The 19,619-nt window shown below is 40.3% G+C and overlaps 1 protein-coding gene across 3 annotated transcripts in view; it reads left to right on the top strand.

Moving 5' to 3' along the window:
• Nucleotides 1-5,064: 5,064 nt before the first annotated feature.
• EEA1 (early endosome antigen 1) overlaps nt 5,065-19,619 on the top strand; it is a 406,236-nt gene continuing 391,681 nt past the window's right edge. For 2 of the 3 annotated variants that reach the window (XM_084506554.1, XM_084506553.1), the window contains exons 1-3: nt 5,065-5,190; nt 11,914-12,006; nt 14,980-15,102. In XM_084506554.1, coding sequence (XP_084362680.1) covers nt 5,167-5,190; nt 11,914-12,006; nt 14,980-15,102 — 240 coding nt within the window. In that variant the 5' untranslated portion in view covers nt 5,065-5,166. The remainder of the gene's footprint in view (nt 5,191-11,913; nt 12,007-14,979; nt 15,103-19,619) is intronic. The other variant, XM_084506555.1, reaches the window with a different exon arrangement.

Genomic DNA, 19,619 nt, shown 5'->3' with positions numbered 1-19,619 from the left:
ATAGCCTCAAGCATGCCTAGAATAATGGAGAATAAGCTTGTGTCTAACACCCCAAGAAAGAGAAATTATATACATATATGCTTATGTATAAATATATATAAAAGCACATACCAAAGTGAGCAGGTGAGTAAGCCCAAAGAATGTGTTCTTTAAAATATTTATGTTTTACTCTGCAGTGGAATTTCACCAATCCCCTTTCTTTTCCCTATTTATTCATTTTCTGTGCCATTTACTTGAAAGTGCCTAGGAAACTTGCCAGCAAGAGCTAACATCTCTTTGAAGTAACAGGATCAGAATGTCATGGTATCACTGCAGCTTTTTAGGGTGGAATTTGGAAGTCTTTGTTTCGTGGCACGCTTTCAACTTTATGCAGAATACTTTCTTAGCTGAGGCATTTGGCAGAGCACTCTGCATGACTCAGCAGCAGATCTCCATCTCAGATTTTGGTCATATTAATATCAAGTTTATTTTTTACTTGAACTCATACATATTTATCATTTCAGCTCTCTTTCATGCTGCTGGGCTTTCTCTTGTTCCAATGCCTTTCTCTCCAGCTACTCTAGCAAAGCTACATGGCATGCTCCACATTCAGTCCTGGGGGATGGGAAAAGAAATCAATTACTGCAGCCTTTTTGTTGTTGTTGTTGTAAATACAGATAATTCTATCCTGTCTGTCTTTAATTTTGGGTTACCCATGGAGAACAGTGCAAATCCTACAATGTTCAGGTTCTGTAACACCAGGTACAAATCTGGAAGGCTGTTGAATTTGTTACTAATGCTAGCCATGCAATCTTTCTTAGTACACCCACTTGTTACTCATGCAAGTAATTGTACTGACTTGAAAGAGGCTTTCTCTAGGACAGGACCTGGCCTGTAGTCACCTCTTTGTTACAGACCTCATCACATATTCAGCCTGACTCTGAAAAAGATGGGGAAACACGCTCACCCTGGCACATGCAGGCTGAAGTACTGATGCTCTGGCCAGCTTCTACAGTACCTCAAGTTAAGAATTGAAGAGTGGTTATTTTTCTCTGTAGTGAGAAGGGAACGGGTCAGAAAAGACTGGTGAGCAGTCTGAACAGCCTATAATCACCCTAGAGGTTTTGCCTAGCTCCTTAAGGAAGCAGAGAGGACCTCGTGTGTCTTTCAACTTCCTTGTCTCTGCTCTCCACCAGCTCTGGACTGACCACAGCACTTATGTCTCCTGTGGAGTGACTTTTAACTTTGTGTGTCACTTTTAAAACTTTTTTTTTTTTTTTTTTTTTTTTCTTGATGTTCTGTGAGTCTCCCTGATGTCTTAGCCCAATTGTCTAACACTTATTTCTCCATATCACAAATGTCACCAAGAACTTCGGTTTTCTACCATTGGTGCCACCTGCAAGAATGACAAGTTACAACTGGAGTTTCTCAGCAAAATGAAGAAAACATGAATTTGAACAGCACTGTGAATAGTTAGTTTGCAAATATTTTTAATGGGAGACAGGAGTATCAATAGCTGAAATGTTCTTCAGGGTTGGTTTTCCTTCCTAAATTTTAATTTGTCCAGCCATGTTCTTAAATGACAATTCTGAGTAGGCGTTTTGATGGAATGGTGCTTCCACTTAGGAATACACAAATCCATAATTTTCTGTGGAATACATGCTCCTAAACCACTTGGGTGAATTTGCACATTCCTGATGTTTCTCCTGGTTTCAGCAATGTTGTAAATTACAATGTACTACTCACCTATGAATTACACTTCTGCACTTACAATGCTTCCTTCCTTTTCTATTCACAAATTTACTAGCTTAATCTGTTTATGAAATGTTATGTACTTAACATATACCAAATTAGCATGGCAAAACACTCCATGATGCTGATCTAGCATTTTAGAACCCAACCTCCAGATGACAGGTTTTCTAAATCATTGAGGACTAAATGGAAGATGGTGGCTGTAAACTTTATCTGTATCTGGACTCCTTGGCTGCCATTTAATAAACATGCACAGTAGTTGTGCAAACCTTTTAAACAATTTCCAGAGCTAACAAACTTATTGTGCCTATTTGTTTAAGTATTTTAAGATAAAAGACTTAACCTGATCAATAATTTCCATATTGTAAGCTGTATTTTTTTTTTAATACATATTTAAACTCTGTGTAGAATCCATTTTTTTCCCATTACCTCAAACATGCATTTGTTGGAGGTACTTGGGTGAGGAAGATAAAGGGGAGGTTATGGAAACTTTTAATCTTTGAAGACAGATGGTTGGCAAGTTTTTAATACTCTTAATCTTTAATCTTATTATTTGTCTTTGCCTGTTCTATGGTCTGTGATGTGGATTTCTAACATATTACTTTTACCTGCTAGTCATTATGGTTTTCAGCATACAAATCCTTTAAACCATCTGTTTTGTGCATTCAACTTAAATTCATAGAGTTTAACCTGAAAGAAAAGAGCCTCATAAAAAGATGTGGGCAAATCTGAAAGATGCTTGCTGAAAATACATGAACAGCATACAGTGACAGTCAAAATTGTACGACTTAAGAGCTAGGAAGAAAAAGAAAAAAAAAAAAAAAGAGAGAGACTTTATAATTCCCTTTATAAATTGGAAACTTGAAGGCAACATCTTGAAAACAATTGGATACTTTACTATTGCAGCACATCATGAACCCAATGAAATTGTGACCAAGAGATTTTGAGGTCAGGAACCTGACGTGATTGAAAACAATCATCCATATAAACACTGATAATACACAGGACAGCAGCTCAGAATCTTTGAAAATTTACAGGCCACAGGTCTAAGCTAGTGTATGTGATGTTGATGTTATTGCACTTTTTCCCTATTGTTTTGTGCAACGTGCTGGTGGCTCCTTGTGGCTCTCAGGGATGGCAGAAGATTGTATGGGCATAGTGTCCTGTGTGCCACAGACCAGGAATCATTCCTTTTATTTGGCTATATGTGTAGCCATAAAACCAGAAACAAAACCAAAAGAAAAGGCAGCTCTCTGTTGGAATGTCTGTGAGGTGTTACTGCATGCTGGGCCATTCTGAATACTGCTTATACAGTCAAAAGATTGATTTTGATTGTTTGCTGAAATAAAGGCCTGCTGGGTTCTGCAGCTAATGGTATGCAAGAGGTTGATGTGAGTTCAGACTTTAAGCCTTTGACTTCTGTTCAGAGGATGAAGTACCCACTTCCAGCTGGAACGTCCATGAAAGTCTTTGCCATGATTCTGGTCCAAGGCTCTTTTTGTCACCAATGAACTCCATAAAAAGGCACCAAAACCCACTGCAGAGTTCATGAGGCTGGATGAAACTAAAATTTGCAACTCCCATGCCCAAGGGCATAAACCATATTCAAACAGCATGAGAGTGCTACAGCTATTAATTCGTAAGCATTACTATATACATAATAATTAAAAGTGAGGAATTCCACTGGAAACGGGACTGATGAAATCTTTTTTGTTTTTTCTTCTTTTTTTTTTTTCTTTTCTTTTTTTTTTTTTTCTTTTTTTCTTCATGTCTGCCCCAAGGGTGAATTCTTATGTGCATTCTTGGTATTTAGTAAAGGTAGTCGAGCTGCAGTCTTTCCTTTACAAGGGGAAATGAGTAGGCTCTCTGTCCTCTTCCTGGTTGCCTGCTGAAATTTGTAGGAGCTCAGTATCTTTGAGCCTTATCTGGCTCTGTCATATTTGATTGAAATTGGCCATCGGATGCAGAAGTCACTGAGTGAATGGACAGGGAGACAGATGTGCATGTTCACACAAACATCCACACAAAGAAACGGTCATGCATTTCCTTGCACTACTCATCTAAGAAAATCTTCCTCCGATGGACACTTTTCATTAGTGTCCTCAAATTTCTGTCACCTTTCTCTGAGGATGGAAGAATTGCTAACTTGGGAGAGTAACAAACGGGCCGCTTAAGTTACCTGGCATGGCGAACTGAGCACTCCAGCAGTTCATCATCTAAGTTGCCAAGTGCTCTTGTTGAAATACCTAGTAAAGGGAGTGACGTATTAAAATTTGCAGTCATTTTGAATAGATTTAGAGTAAACATCTGCAGCTTGGCTAGACATTTAAGTAACTGTACAGCTGTGCAAGAACAATTTTGTTCCAGTTGTCAATCCCAAGCAGAAAATTCAGAAACAGATGCAATTACCAGATAGTACAGCCAATGTTAAAGCTCTTTCAAACTGTGGACACAGAAATGAAAATGATCTGATGGATGTGACCAAAGAAGTCACCACGCAGCAGCTGAAGCCACCATCACCTCAGTGCGTGCTCTTAACCTGCCCCATGTGAGGATTTACAACAGCAGGGAACACACTGGCACCTGGAGCCGGAGTGAACTCAGTTCAAACACGTAACACTACGGTGCTTCAAGTCTTAAGCTGCTGCAGCTGAATCCTGCCTGCCCTGTGCTCATAACTCATGCTAACCCTTGGATTTTAGGATACTTAGAAAAATGTCAGCTCCTGAGTGGAAAAATGTTTTCAATCTTTGTATTGCAAGTGGCATTTAGTGTTTTCTGTGCTCAGGACAGTGTGTCATTGATCAGGTGTATTATGTGTCATGACCCTTTGCCTTGCATCACGTATGTAAAAGTTGCAGCTTTAGAACAGAAAAGGAAATGACAAATGTGTTCAGATGCATTCTGGAGGCTACTGGTTTTGTAGCAACTCTCCTGCTAAAAGCCTCATACGGGTTTTTGCCTCAGCACCAATAAGCACAGGCTCTGCCTTGATAGAACCACTCTTTTTTTAGCTATGTGTAAGCAAAGTACTAATTCCTGGTGGGTTATTAGGGGCTATGTGACGGGGCAGCCCTTCAGCCCGGGGCTGTAAGGCAGCGCGGGGGCACCCAGAATTCAGCTCCCAGCGGGTTTGGCTCTGTCGGTTGTCCACACGCGCCGTGACGGGGTTCAGGTCCTTCGTCGCAGCGCGTCCCCACGGCTGTCCGGCGCGCAGGGCCCCGCTCCCCGAGGCGGTCTGAGCCGTGCCGAGCTGTGCCGTGCCGTGCGGTCCCGCCCCGGCTGCTGCTCCGCCTCCCGGCCGCGGCGGCTGTCACGGGGCTCGGGGCCGCGCCGGGCTCCTGCGGGGCGGGGGCGGCGCTGCGCGGGGCCCCGCGGCTTCCCCTCGGCGTGGCGGCCACCGCGAGCGCCCGGCGGCACCCGGGCCCCGCCACCATGTTCAGGCGGATCCTGCAGCGGGTAAGGCGCCCGGCGGGGAGACGCGGGGAGAGGCTCGGCTCGGCTCGGCTCGGCTCGGCTCCGCTTCCTGCTGCCGGCCGGGCTCGGGGCGGGGGACACCGGCCCGGCCTGCTTGGCCGCCGCTCCCTCTCCCTCTCCCGCCGGCCTGGCGGCGCCGCGGGGGCGGCTCCGTGCCGAGCCCAGCCGGGTCGGGGCCTGCGGGGTCCCCGCACGGCGCTGGGCAGAGGCCGCGGCTCCTCCGGAGGCTCCCGAGCCGCCCGCGTCCATCTTGCATCCCCGGAGCCGGCTGAGCGCAGGGCGAGCCCCGCGGCCCGGAGGCTCCCCGGGCGGCTGCCGGGTGCTGGGTGCTGGCTGCGCCCCGCGGCTGCCGCAAGGAGGAGCGGGGGCTGCCGGGCGGCCCAGGGGACTTCACGGTGGCTGCTGGCCTCAAGCACGTGTCCCAAGTTGGCTGCTCCGTGCAGCCTCACGGGGGGAAGGTTGCCCCCGGTGTGCACGGAGAGCTGGTGGGAAGGTGCACCAGGAAGCAGGGAGACCTCGGCGTCGGTCTCACTAAAAGCTGCTGGCGTTTAACCAGGTGTTTTGTTGGTTCTGAGACATAGCAGGCCTTTGAGGAGAGGTTACGTGATGTGCAAAACACCTCGGTACAAGGGAGATTTGCCCCTGAGTGATAAGTTTAGCTGAAAACCTAAAGTCGGTATAAAAGTTTTCAGGTATTAGAAACAGCCGTTTTCAATGGAAATTTTAAACAAATAACCGTCCCCCAGGGGTTCCCAAAATTGCAGGATTATAGCAGAGCCAATTGCTAACAGAGGAGAAACAAAACTGCCCCAAAATAAATAAGGAAATGGCAAAATTTGCAAGGGCCTTTTGATTGGTGCAAATAACTATGCTTTTAAAAAATCCCTATTTCATAAAAAAACCTTTTCAGTAGAAGTAGTGATTGTACGCATAACCTCACACATACTTTTGTGACCCACAGTCTGCAGTTGGCAAAGTGGGAGGATAACTTCCGATGTGCTTTGGTGCTAAAAGTGAGCCTCTGGTTGCTGTCAAATTTGTGCACAGAGAAAATAAGTATTAAAATCTTTCCTATCTCTGAAGCAGTGATTTGAAAGCCAGGGGATCCTCCTCTTGGTCCTTCCTTGTGTGGCATCAATGTAACTGGTTAAAAGAGAAGAAACAAACCCTTGAAAAAACAATCCTTGCAGTCACTGAAACATTGTTTCTTACATAAGTTTTTGTTTTGTTATTGGCTTGTAGGCAACAAGTAAACTTCTCCCTTAAGGTGTCTTTTTGTGGTTCAGAGACTGGCATCAAGCTGTAAAGGAGGAAGACCAAAACTAAAAAGATGCTGTTTGCAGTTTCAGTCACTTACTTGACATTCTGGTTCCTGATGTTCTGAAACATCAGATGCTTCTTTTTACACTCTTCCTGTTGGCTGATGACCTTTTTATTTCCTCCACAGTTTAATTTTTGTTTTTAGAAGAATACCCTCAGTAACTTTGGCATATTTCTAAAACAGAATGTATTATGTACTTGTTACTACTGAACATCACTCAGTTTCTTTTTGAAGTTAGAGTCTCAGTGCTGTCTTGAACCAGGACCTCCTTTTAGGTCCTTTCGCTGCAGGCTCTTCCTACATTTTATGTGTTTTCAACGTAGTATCTCAAAGATCCATCTGTTCTGTGTGTTTGCACTGTAAAAAAAAAAGTCTTTCATTTAGGCTCTTGTCACTCCTCAGTTTCAGGCATCGTTTGTCATGCTGATCTAGGGAGAAGGTAGTCCTTCCTGAAAGAGGTCTGTGTGGAATGACTGACAGACAACTTTCCTGTCCAGATATTTTGATTTTTGTCAGCCCTACTTACACGTATTCCCCGGAGAGCTGTCTGATTACGTTCAGCTCCGAAGGCCCTGTGTGGCCAGTGCTTCCCCTCCCAGTTGGGCATTTACTGGTGGAGCTGGTGACCGCTGCCTCTGGTCAGCTGAAGCAGAGAGCAGAGCCCACTTCTTACGTTCACCAGATACCAAAACTTAGATGGGGGCGAGCATCTCTGTAGGGAGGAGGCATTTATTTTTAGTTCTTGGAAAACTAATTACTTAGGCCTTCTTCTTTCTCAGCTGTCCTACCTTGTGGTGAAGATTACCTCTGGTGGGCCGGCGTGATTAATGTTTACATTAGTTTTTGCCTTAATCCTTCGTGTTTAGCAGGCTATCTCTACCTGTTAGCCACTGTGCTGTGTTTGGGTGGTAAGATGCTTTGTTTCTAACACTACTTGGTACACTTAGGTTCTTGGCAGGTTTTGCAGGCATTTCTGTATCCCAAGTAGCATGGAAATACTTTTCTCTTTCTCCATCCTCCGGACTGGAGATATTGATGTGTCTAGGGTGTGTTGCGTCTCACACGGTGCCTATGATTCTCTTTGTTACGTTTATAATTACAGGGCTGGCGCGTTTCCTCAGGTGGGTGCTGAGCCGTGGCCGTGCCGGTGCCCTCACACAGGGCGGTGGGGAGGCCTGCTCCGAGGGACGGCACAGGCAGTGTGGTGGGGGGAAGGCTTTGTGCCCCCGAGCATGGGAGTCCTTGCCTTTAACGCAGCCGAAAAACAGCTGTCATGCTTCCGAAGAAGTAAACGCTACTACTGTTCCGTACACATGGTGTACTCTGATTCTGGCATGTGAGCTAATTACTTTTAAGTGACGGTGTTATCAGGTGTGCTTAATTAGATTTACAGTGTTTTGAGAGCTGGAAATCTCGTAGGGAGGCCTTGAAAAGATGTTGACTGCAGAACATTGTTTTGAAGTGTGAAGTAGAATCTATCCAAATAAAAAAACTTGCTCTTTTCTTGGGAAGCTTCTGCAGAGAAAAAAATATTTTGAGTTTGTTTGGGCTATAATGTCTTTAAGGGTAGACACAAGCAAAACAGAGGGATGAAAAACGCACTGAAAGTTGTTTAATACCAGAGGCTTTTGCTGTCTTATCTTTTTGTTCTTGCATCTTGCTAGTTGCTTCAAGACCATAGTAGGTTTGGGCAGTAATACCCTTACGCAGTATTTAAACCTGTGCTGGAAAAACTATATAAATCTATATTTGTTAAGACATTCTTGAGGCTTAACATATTTTTCAAAGGTTTAATTTATTCTGAATTTAAAACTGCTGAAAGAGCTTCACAAGTGAATGGAGCGTAGCTATAGACAGATAAATGACTGTGCAAAAATGAGATGGTAGAGATCCATATTTATACTCTGTCATTTTAATGTATTAACTCAACTCATTCATTATATAATTTTCTGTTCCTTTACAGAAAACAAGCTGCACTCGTCTTGCTTTCTGTTGTTAATGATGTTTCTTTATATTAGCTTGCAGTTTGGAGAAAACACAGAGAACAACATGATGAAGTTTAGCATGTCATTTCCACAGCTATAGCGCTATGAGTAGAAATGCATGCTTCTCAGCAAAATAAACAAACAGAACTTGGACAACTAGGAAAGAAATGTGTTGGCTTAGAGACTAATTTTGTGTCAGTCTTATATCTCCATGCGTGGCTTTAGGGATCGAATGTTAGTTATGTTAAAATACATATACAGAAGCCTGTGTGATTCATAAGTCATTCTTCTGCTCCCCTATATAGCCCAGAGCTTTATTAAGTAAAGAATAAGAAAGGTAACTGAAAACAAAGAACATCATTCTGGGTCTCTCCCTAGTTCACAAAGTGTGCATCCCATTTGGTATGTTGTTCAATGTGTTATTTATTTTTTTAATGGAACAGGGCATGGCAGTGGTGTGGGAGCCAAGCTTAAACATGTTTCTGAATGTATTTCATCATGGGGTGCTCAATAGAAGGAAAAAGTCCTGATGTATCGGTCCTCCCATTCTTTATTTGTCTGTTGAAGCACATTGAAATTACAGTACAGCTTTAAAGGATAGGTTAGTTGCATTTATGGTCTTGGTCTCCATAACATCCTTCCAAATTTGTATTAAATTTTTCTTGACAGTTTGTATTAGTTATCAGATGGATGCTGTGGTGCATTTCTCCTGATGTGGAAAGGTACTTAATGACCTTTTTCCTTCCCACCCTTCTTTCTTATGCATGCCACTCATGAGAAGTGTACTAACCTTTCTAAATCTAGCTTTGAATCATGCTTTCCATTTTAAAATGAGCACATTGTGGTTTTTTAAAGCGTTAAAAGGATTTTACTAGGTACTGTTTAGTAATTTCTCTCTTTCATATTACATCTAATCAGACAAACCATGCAGTGCCTTTTAGTGTGATTATAGCATGTCTGAGGTGTTCCATACAGCAAGTATTTTAATCAACCTTGTAGTAATAATACAGTAATATATCATCTTTCATCCTCAAGGTTGTAATAATCTCCAGTTTGTGGTGCTAAAACTAGCAGAACCTAATATGCAAGTCTCATTGTGAAACACAGTCCTGCCACACGATAGCTGATGAACTCTGTGCTATTGTGTTGTCTAAGAAGTTACAATATAAAATGAAGAAAATGTTGTTCTTCTGTCTTAGTTGTCACGGGAGGTTCTTGGTTTGGGAAAGAAATTATTGATTCACTATACCGAAAGCGTGCTGTCAGGTATTGCAAAAGCAGAGGTATATTCTGCCTGCCTCAGTAGATGGTCAGACCATCTGTTGCTCTCATTGTCCAGGCTGTCAACTTTTATTCAGTTTCCCTCTTCTGCTGTCCAAGGCTAGGTATGTAAAGGTATATTCTTCAGTTTTTGGAACTGAAGAGAGGAGCTAAAGGCTTCCATTTGTTGTAAAGGATTACATGTACTGCAGAGGTGCATAGCTGTTAATGCCGACACTTTCTCATCCCATTTCTACGTGTGGATGTAGGTATTGGGACAGATAGGGGTTAAATTTCTCAGCTTTTTGGGGGACAGAGGATCCTTTGTAGCTAATTGCCATACAAAATCCTTTTCATCATGCTCAGATTTTTAAAGCCTTTTGAAAAATTCCTATCATTAAGAAACTGCTTCTGATATCTTGAAATTTCAGCTCCTTTATGGGAGAAAGCTGTGGCACCTGACTTAGTTGTGTTTCTGTATGCAGACATGTATATACATCCTCTTTGGGTTTGTTGTCCTCGCACAACGTGGGTTCACAAATGCAGTCCAACCTCCTGCTGTGGGCAGGCTTGGCTACGAGGTCAGAACGGGCCACTAAGGCCTGTCCTCACTGTGAAGAAACTTCTTACCTCGAGTGGGAACATCCCATCTCAATGATGACCCCAGGAAAGACCAGAATGAGGAGAGATGTTCTCATAGTTACTGTCACTAGCTCCTGATAGCTCGCTTCTGTCAGCCCTGCTCACTTCCCTTGGGTCAGTCTATGGAGCCGTTCTAAAATTTAACAGTATCTCGCTGGGTATGAAGTCCTTAATCAGTAAACTTGACGTTTTTACTATGTTTGTTTGATTACAAGGCTGTAGTCTTTATAAGAGGTGAAAAATAGAACCTTCTTTACAGAACACAGCAGGAAAATGTACCTCAGTTTCCAAGTATGGAAAAGCTTTCGTGTTGTACGTATGTTGTAAATCAGACTGATTTGTCTGAAAAGAAAGGATATATTCCAGAAGGAAAATCGTAAACCAGAATTTTGGAGACACCAAGATTTAGAAACTAAAACTATTTATCAAATTCTGTTCCTCTGTCTGTGGATTTCAATCTTGATATTTTAAATTCTATGTCTTTAATCCCCCTACATTAAATTAGAAATTCCTTTATAACATTACATGTATTTCCAGATGGGCTGGAAATGCTGAAGTCACATTACTTCATCCCATTTTCAGTTGTCATCACAGAATTACATAATGAATTTCTGTTCTTTGTAAAAACTAGGATTGAGTATCAGTATTAAGATAATTTATTTACCAGTGCTTGCTTTATGAATGCTAAATCTTCTGTTATTGGTCAAGCAGTGGAGTTGCGGAGACAAGTAAGAGAAGTTAAATTTAATTTGAAACAAAGTTAGATTTAAATAAGGTTTATAAGCAGTGATCCATCTATCCAATTTTTGAATCAAGTAGTACTTCAAATTTATCTGGAATTTATTTTCTCTGAATCTATGGTTTCAATCAGTAATGTTGTTTTCATTTCCAGCATGCTCATGGGAATTTATTTGTGTAGGTTGTCTTACTGAAAACATGGTTTAACTTAGCCATAAGTTTAACACTTGGGTATTTTTTTCTATTTCAAATTACAGCACTAGTGTGCCTTCATGTCTGCTTATCACATCAGCAGGGTCCTTGCTCTTTAATTGTCTTTAATTTTTTGTCTTTGAGGTTGTAGATAAGTTGTCAAGAAAGCAGTATGGTATTGCCACTCTGAAAATGTTTATTGTGTAATTTCTGGTGTTCTATTTGATAGAGAGACCTAATTTAACATCAGAATGAGTGATGTAAGGGCAGGCTTTAGCTTAATTCTTTGTTTCATTTTGAGCGTTCATAAGAGGAAGTGAGTTAAAATCCTTTGCATTTGGTGTCTTCTTGTTGTATAATATATTGAGTCTTGGATAAAAGCTTTGTTGAAGTGTTGCACTGAAAATTAGGTAATTGGTTTGTCAGCTTGTTCATTTCATTACTCTGTGGAGGGAAAATACTTCTCTGTTTTAGTAAATAGAAGAGAGGCTTTTCCACAAGTTGCATGCCATGCTTTGTTAAATGCAGTCAGCAGACATTTAATCTTTCGTCTCCTTTCTCTTCTAGACTCCAGGCAGAGTTGGGTCTCAGAGCTCTGATTCTGATTCATCTGCCGCACCAGGAAATGCTGTGGATGTCAACAATGAAGGCTCTTCTGAGGTACTGTGCACTGATACGTGGATTTGGAGTTGTAAACCTTGTTTCTTGGGTCCATGAAATTGGTGGGCATTCCTTTTGATGCCATACCTCAATTAACAGCTGTACAAAGTAAATACTAGCAAGTGTCATTGCCTAAGAATAGGTCCTTGTTTAAATAAAAAGTGAGAGTAGATGACATAAATGTGTAACTTTTGATTAAAATAATCTAAATGGTCACAAGTAATCCTTCCTGTAATCATAGAGATGAATCATTAAAATTAAAAACAAGGAGACACAGCTTAACACTCCTCATTTATAAATGTTTTATGAGTTTGGAAATACAAGGCTCAACATTTTTACACACTTGTAATTCGTTTTTACCTTGCTTGTGCTAGCTGTAACGTATGTTGGAAATTTCCTTCTCCATGTAAAATAGAAAATGTGTTGATTTTTGTCTGTTTTTTATTTCAAAAAGCTACCAGTTACAAGTCCTATCTATTTTCTAATGTGTTGTATACCATGCTTAGCCAGCAGAATAGGTTGTTATTCTTGCTTCAATCCAATATTACGATGTCTTTAGATTTACAGTGTTGTCAAATATTAACTTTTAAAAATGCAAGCTGACTTCACTGGCTGTTGAAGCTATTTTGTGCTAACATAGCCTGATTACCTGGCTTGCAAATATGTATCAAGCTTGACATACAATTGCAGTGCAAGGTTAATTACTCCTATTACAGCATTAAAGGGAGCAAAGTGCCCTTTCTTACACTGAATGAAGTGTGCGATGATTCAAATACTCCTATGTCTGGTACGATAACCGATAAGAGAACTTTTTTCACTGTACTGTTTAAAATCCTAATTGCCTTCCATCTGTGCATCTGCTTAATTCTTAGCTCTCAAAGCCATATTAGAGTCAGTATAATCAAACATTCATTAATTTCTTGCTGCATGTTATACATGTAATGCATTTGTGAGTTCAGTTCTAGTTTGTATGCATATTTACACTGTCCCTGAAGCAAATAAATATTCTTACTTTACAGACTAAAATCTCATTACTTTTATAGTTAACAATGGCACAAAAATATGCAATTAGATAACTGTTTCTTTCCAAAGTTTGACTAAAATTGCACAGCTCTGTTAGCATGAGTGTAATACCACTGACTGTACAGCTGGTGGGTGTCACAAGGTACCTCAGTATTAATGTAGGGTTATCTTCTTGACGTAGGACGTGCTTTAACAGTGTTGGTGTGCCTGCCCTACTGCACCATTAGTTTTTCTTGCTACTGAGTTTAAACTCAAGTCAGGCCAAAGGCTGCTGTGTCACTTTCAGTTGATACTACACAACATATTAAAAAGTATTTTTTTAGTTGTCAATACTTCCACCATCTGCTGCATTAGTTACAAGTAGGGTGTTCTCTTTAGCACACAATTTCCAAATCTGATTAAAACTGAATTCATTGAAGCTGGTGATGGTTTCTCATTTTCCTGAGATTCATGCATTTTGGCGTGCAACTTGAGCCTTTCTCTTGGCCTTCCTTTTCCTGTGCAGCTGTCCTAAAATGTTCTCTTTGAGAGAACTTTCTCACCAGAAGCACCTTAGCTAGGCTTTGCGGGATGTTTTCTGTCCTTCATATAGTTACAATCCCACCTGGTTCTCCAGTATTGCATAAAACCAGAAATCTAGTTGACTTGTTTTCATTCCAATTTCTTAACTAGATTTTCTAACTTGTATTTCTGTAAGATTCAAATGGAGAATAATCATTAAATCTGGATAGTTTCTCATGTTTCTTACTCCCTTCAAACCTGGTTGAAATCATTCCTGACTTTTGAGAGTTGTAGTACAAAACAAAAGGAGTGACGAAGGTTGGTTAAATTCAAACTGTTTATTGCTCAACAAGAGCAATAAACAAAAAAGCTTGTTTGAGTCCCTCCTGGGGCTATGTCACACATGGACCTGTAGTTAGCTCTGGATATGTATTTTATTTACTGTGCAGTCTAAGAAGGAAAAGTTTGAGCCTTTTCTTTCTTTGTACCTTAGGTTCCAGTGCAATTCCATCTGCAGTAAAGGGTTGCTAAATACTGCATGTTTGCAGTCCACCTGTGGTGTACGCTTTTGTTAGTGTATACCACGGCTGCAGTGGTTAGACAGACCTGCCACAGACCTCCTTTGTGGACGTGCACCTCTGCAGGGGCTGTGTTATGGCCGTTTTCTCTGCCTCTTCAGTGGTCTGCCAAGGAGGTGCAGGCATCCTGCAGCCAGCAGTGTGCACAGGGACCCAGAGCAGGTTATGCTACACCCATTTTTTTCCAGGTGGTTAAGGATGTTTCTTGAGCATCTAAAGCTGCTGTTCTTCAGAATCTCATTTAACTTCTGGCTTTGGTGAATCCCTGGTTGAGAATGTTTAATCTCCCCTCCCCCCCCACCTCCATTTTTTTTTTTTTTTTTAATTCTACCAAGAAAGACGCTTCTTTTTCCCTAAGTGGGAATACTGCTTGGACGTGCGGTTGCACTAGCACCTATGCCTCTCATTCTGCTGTAAATTTGCTTATTAATTTACAGAGATATTTCTGCAGTCTTGGTGTACCATCCTGGTCTCTTTCTGTCATGCATCTGAAAACGCCTGTGGGAAACTGCATGATGGATCTGATCTGATGCCTTTAATGGTCCATTCATGATTTGTTACACTGCATGTTCCTCTGCCACTTGAAGGGGGTCCCAAGGGTGTCTGGAAAACAATAATATGCACCATGGTACTAGCTTTTAAAGTGTGTTCTAGATTTATCTTCATGTTCTTAATAACTGTTCTTTCTTTTTTTTTTTTTCCCCATGGAATTGATATGCAGTTTGCAAAAATTAACCTTCCAAAAGGAAGTAGCTGCAGACTTTGCTTTTAGTGCTTGTAAGAACTTTCATCATAAAAATTTGAACATCATTTGATTCCAGATCTTTTTGTGTCTTTATTAGTTTCTTAAAGACCAATATACATTTCACAGGGCTTCATCTGTCCACTCTGTATGAAAGTGTGTGTAACTTCTACTGATCTGTGTGAACATTACCAGAATGAGCACATGGGGACAGAAGGAAGACAGGAGCTTCGTGACCTTCCAGCTGTTACTGTGGGTCTTGTTTATTTTGTTTCAATAGCTTTGGTAATGGACTGTTATAAATGAACATGCATCTTTTCTCATGGCGTGGATATCAGCTTTTTTTTTCTTTTTTTCTTTTTTTTTTTTTTTAAGTGTGTTTCTTTTGATTCTTCACAAAAAAATAGTTGATCTCTTTGCAGGATTCAATAGCATACATTCAGCAGAAGAATTCATTTATGTTTAGCTCTCTGGTTTACAGTTTTGTCTCACATGAAACATTTGCAGTATTGGGAGACTCACATTCACTAATGTGTTCTTTTCAAACAGCTTTTACTTGGTTTCCTTGTAAATGAGGCTTGCATTATTTGATATACTTCATTTGATATACTAGAGCCAGTTTCATGATAAATATAGTATTAAATCTTGTAAATCCTTTGTGAAAATACATGTTTTAAGCTTTTATTAGCTAATGTTTTAAAGCAGATTTCTAGAGGGAGACAGATACATTGCATAAAGGATGGAACTAAAGATAGGAATTTCAAAAATAATTTAGAAGTGTCTCTTCTTGAACATTTTTAGATCTCATAGGTACAACAACAACAAAAAAAAACAACACCCACATCATACTGGAATTGTTTTATATCTCCAACAAAAAGCAAAGGCTGTTTCTGTTAATAGACTGTAAGTAGTAGTGTGTTTCTAAATTCTTCCAGTTGTAGGTCGTAGAATATAAAATAACAGCCTAAAGCCTTCAGCTATCTGATTTCCCCCCCCCCCACCCCCTTGGGAACCTTCAGAGAGTAGATTTTACTTCTAAGGGAAGGCAACTTCCCATGCACCAAATGAGTCTGAAAGGAGATAAAAATTGTTTTGCATTCCTTTTGATGATCTTCTGAGTTTTGGAATCAGTGTTTATTCTTAGTTGTATAAGCTGTGTGATTTTACCCTGTTTGTTGCTATATGCATTTGCTAAGCAGTGCTTTTTTTTTCCAACCTAGAACCTAACGTGTATTTATGCTGCATTTTTAAAGGGAAGACTTAAAAGTGTGGGACTTTATTCCCAAAGATACTGAATGCCCTCGTTACAGAGATTATCTCAAAGTCACCTGAGATCCCTTGTAAAGGACAAACTGTCACCTGTTACAGTGAGCAAGAGCTGTGGTAAGACTGGCAGCTGCTCTCCAGGTGCACAGAGGGACTTCCTCATAGTAGAAGTGGGAACTGCCTTCTGATTAACTCATCACTGCCACCTGTAGTGCTGTGTTTGTGGTCACATTGCCTTTATTTTGTCAATTTTCTGGTCACTATGCTAGTGCCTTAGCTGAGTAAGCTGTCACTGACAGTGACAGACTGTGGCGTTCCTGATGCAATGGTATCAATAGATAATGGGATGTGAGCCAATAGAGATGCCTTGATTACCTGAAGAAATCATTCTTCCATTTAATCTGGGCTATGTTTAAGATAGTTTTGAGAGTTGCCTGTGGGTTCTTGCCCAGTAAGAGTTTTTGTTTTGCCACCATCAGTTACTTGTCACATTACAACTTTTTAACCTAATAACGTTTGTGTGTTAAGTGTGGCATATGAAAGGGAAATTCAGTTGTTTCTAACTCTTGCTGTTTGCTGTAAGCTGTATTAGTTTAGTGATTTGATAAATATCTGGGAGAGGTGAGAAACAAAGAATACTAATATATAGGGAGTTATTTATCAGTTTCACCTTTATTATATCAGCGTTCATAGAAACATTGCATTATCAATGCTAGAATGTAAAATTTTAAATACTTGACTACTGAGAAGCTGGTGGTTTGTATTTGTTGATGGAAAATGATGGTTTGTATTTGCAACAAGCACATTCTTATCCTGAAACAGGAACACAACCAAGCTGTCACCCTTCATTGCATCATTGCCATTCCTGAGGCAGCATTATAAGAGTATGATCTGCTATCAGAGTCATCTTCTGTATCAGACATATGAAACATTGCTGACTTTGGCTTACTCAGACTGATATATGGCTTTGTGTGGCTTGTTAATATTACTGTGAAAAGCTCAGGTACATTTTGCTGGGAACAGTGATGAAGAGGCTCCTAATCTTTTTTATTTTTATTTTTATTTTTATTTTTATTTTTATTTTTATTTTTATTTTTGCCAGTGCATTGTCCTCAAATTTAGAGACAGGAAGCATCAAAATGCCAGTGTTTAGTCTAATGTGTGATCTACAAAATGGGTCGTTGGTTGACAATTAGTACCTTACTTTTAAGTTTGCCTATTACTTTCTTCGCTAACTTGTCTTTTGCTGATTCAGCCCCCCTGCTGATCAAAATTTTAGTCAGTCAGGCCGCTTGCAACTCTGTTCTCTTTGCCCTTCCTTCCCTGTGTGCAAGGAGAGTTGGTGCTGTTCTTCAAGCAGAGGTATTCTCCCCTGGACCTTCTGAACGTGTCTGATGGCCTGCTGCAGGAAAGGGTCCTCGCCGCTCACCTGCAGCGTGATTTATGGTCTTTCCCTTAAATAGCTCTCTGTGCAGCCCTCATTTTTCAAACTAGGGACTGCTCCATATGATAACTGGTGAAAATAGCAGTGAAATACTTTTCCCCACTCCTCAAGCACTGATGAAGCCTTACCCTAAAAGGTAAGGCCTATGCAGCTGCAGGAACAGGCACCATAACGTTGGCAAGTGTATTTGCCCATATATAGTCGGCTTGGCCAAACAAATTCCTTACGGAAGTGAAACGCATCGCCACGTTCCCAAACAGGGACATTGTTCCCCAACTTTTATATATACACTGGAGCCGCTAACAAAAGCCGTGCGGTTCATTCTGTTTTGTTTTCTTTTTCCTAAAGGAATGATACATTTCTAAACTGTTTCCCCCATTTCCTGACTGCCTATGTTGGATGTTCATGATGTTTAAACAGTAAACCAGAGAAGCTTAATTTCAGACTTCCCGGTTTCTCCAGGGGCATCCAGAAAACCACTGTGTGGCACTTTTGCAGTGTTTAGGATATGCTGGCTGTTAATGTCTATTGTCTTAGCTACAATGCAGCTAAATGTAAGGCAGTTTTAAACTGTTCTTGGGTTGTTTTCATGACTTTCCAGATGCTTAGTAAATACACGTTTCTTGGCTAATACAAGCAAAACATGACACTGTTTTCAGAAAAGGCTTTTTATAGCTCGTTTGCCTAGAGTGTAAATTGGAAAACTAGTTGTGCAAGAATATGTTTTCTGTCTTTGAAAATACCTCATTCTTTTTTTTTTTTTTTTTTCTGCTTGTCTCTTATCTCAATTGATTACATATTCTTTTTTTATGGATGCCATTGGAATGTTGCAGACTCCTTCCTTTCTTCCTTTCTTCCTTTCTTCCTTTCTTCCTTTCTTCCTTTCTTCCTTTCTTCCTTTCTTCCTTTCTTCCTTTCTTCCTTTCTTCCTTTCTTCCTTTCTTCCTTTCTTCCTTTCTTCCTTTCTTCCTTTCTTCCTTTCTTCCTTTCTTCCTTTCTTCCTTTCTTCCTTTCTTCCTTTCTTCCTTTCTTCCTTTCTTCCTTTCTTCCTTTCTTCCTTTCTTCCTTTCTTCCTTTCTTCCTTTCTTCCTTTCTTCCAACAGAGCATTGTGTCAGTGCTTTCATGCTGATACTATATTTTATCCTCTTTTTTTGGCTGCTCTTTCAGCTGCTTCTCCAGTTAGGTTGCAGTTTTCACCTTGCTGGTACTTGTCTGCTTTGCACAGGAACAAAAATAATTGGCTGAGCTGCATTACTATATTAATTTGCTGCAACATCTGAAGAATACTAAGAGAATGACGAATCATAGATACTGATTTGATTTGACTTGGCCATTTCATGTGACTTTCTTTTAAGAAATAGATAATCCACTGAATTAGAATTTCTAACTCATGACAAAATTGTAGTCTTGTAGGTTGTGACAGAACTGTAATCCTACTCATCAATAGTAATAAAAACAGAAGAGAACAGAACTAGAGATTGTTTCTTTTCACGTCAAGAAGAATGCAGATTCTTTTGTGGAAAGACATTGAGTCTGCAGTATGTTATAAAATAAACTGTAGCAAGGCACCCTTTTCCTTTTTTTGATCCGAAAGTTAAATACCTGCTTATAAAGTTGAAATGGATGTATCTTAATTTTATGGAATGTGACCTTTTAACCCACTTTTCTAATGATTAGAGAGAGATGTCATCTTAGTGTGTACGTAAACACAGGGGAAAGAGCTTTTTCTGGTGGAAGATGGGGGAAAAAAATCTGTCAATTGTATTTTCCTTTTAAGAATATATAAAAGGAATGACCTTATTTATTTGTTCTTTAACTTTAAATACTTTATTTTTATTTTTTGTCAGTATGTCAGACTTCTGAAATAAATTACAGGTGTGATCTTGCCCTTACTCTTTAGGCAGGCAGTTTAAATTGCGTTTGAGAACTTCCTGAGGATTCAGTTAATTGCTTCAATGTGTATTCAGGAAACAAAACCTAGAAACTACATGATACAGCTTTCAGCTTTGAAGCATTTTTGTCCTCTGGCCCTAAGTGTACACAGTTCTTAACCTTCTG

This window comes from Aythya ferina, assembly GCF_964211825.1.
Source record: "Aythya ferina genome assembly, chromosome: 1".
Taxonomy (NCBI): Eukaryota; Metazoa; Chordata; class Aves; order Anseriformes; family Anatidae; genus Aythya; species Aythya ferina.
The sequence above is the reverse complement of the archived record's forward strand: the minus strand, read 5'-3'. Positions and strand labels throughout refer to the sequence as shown.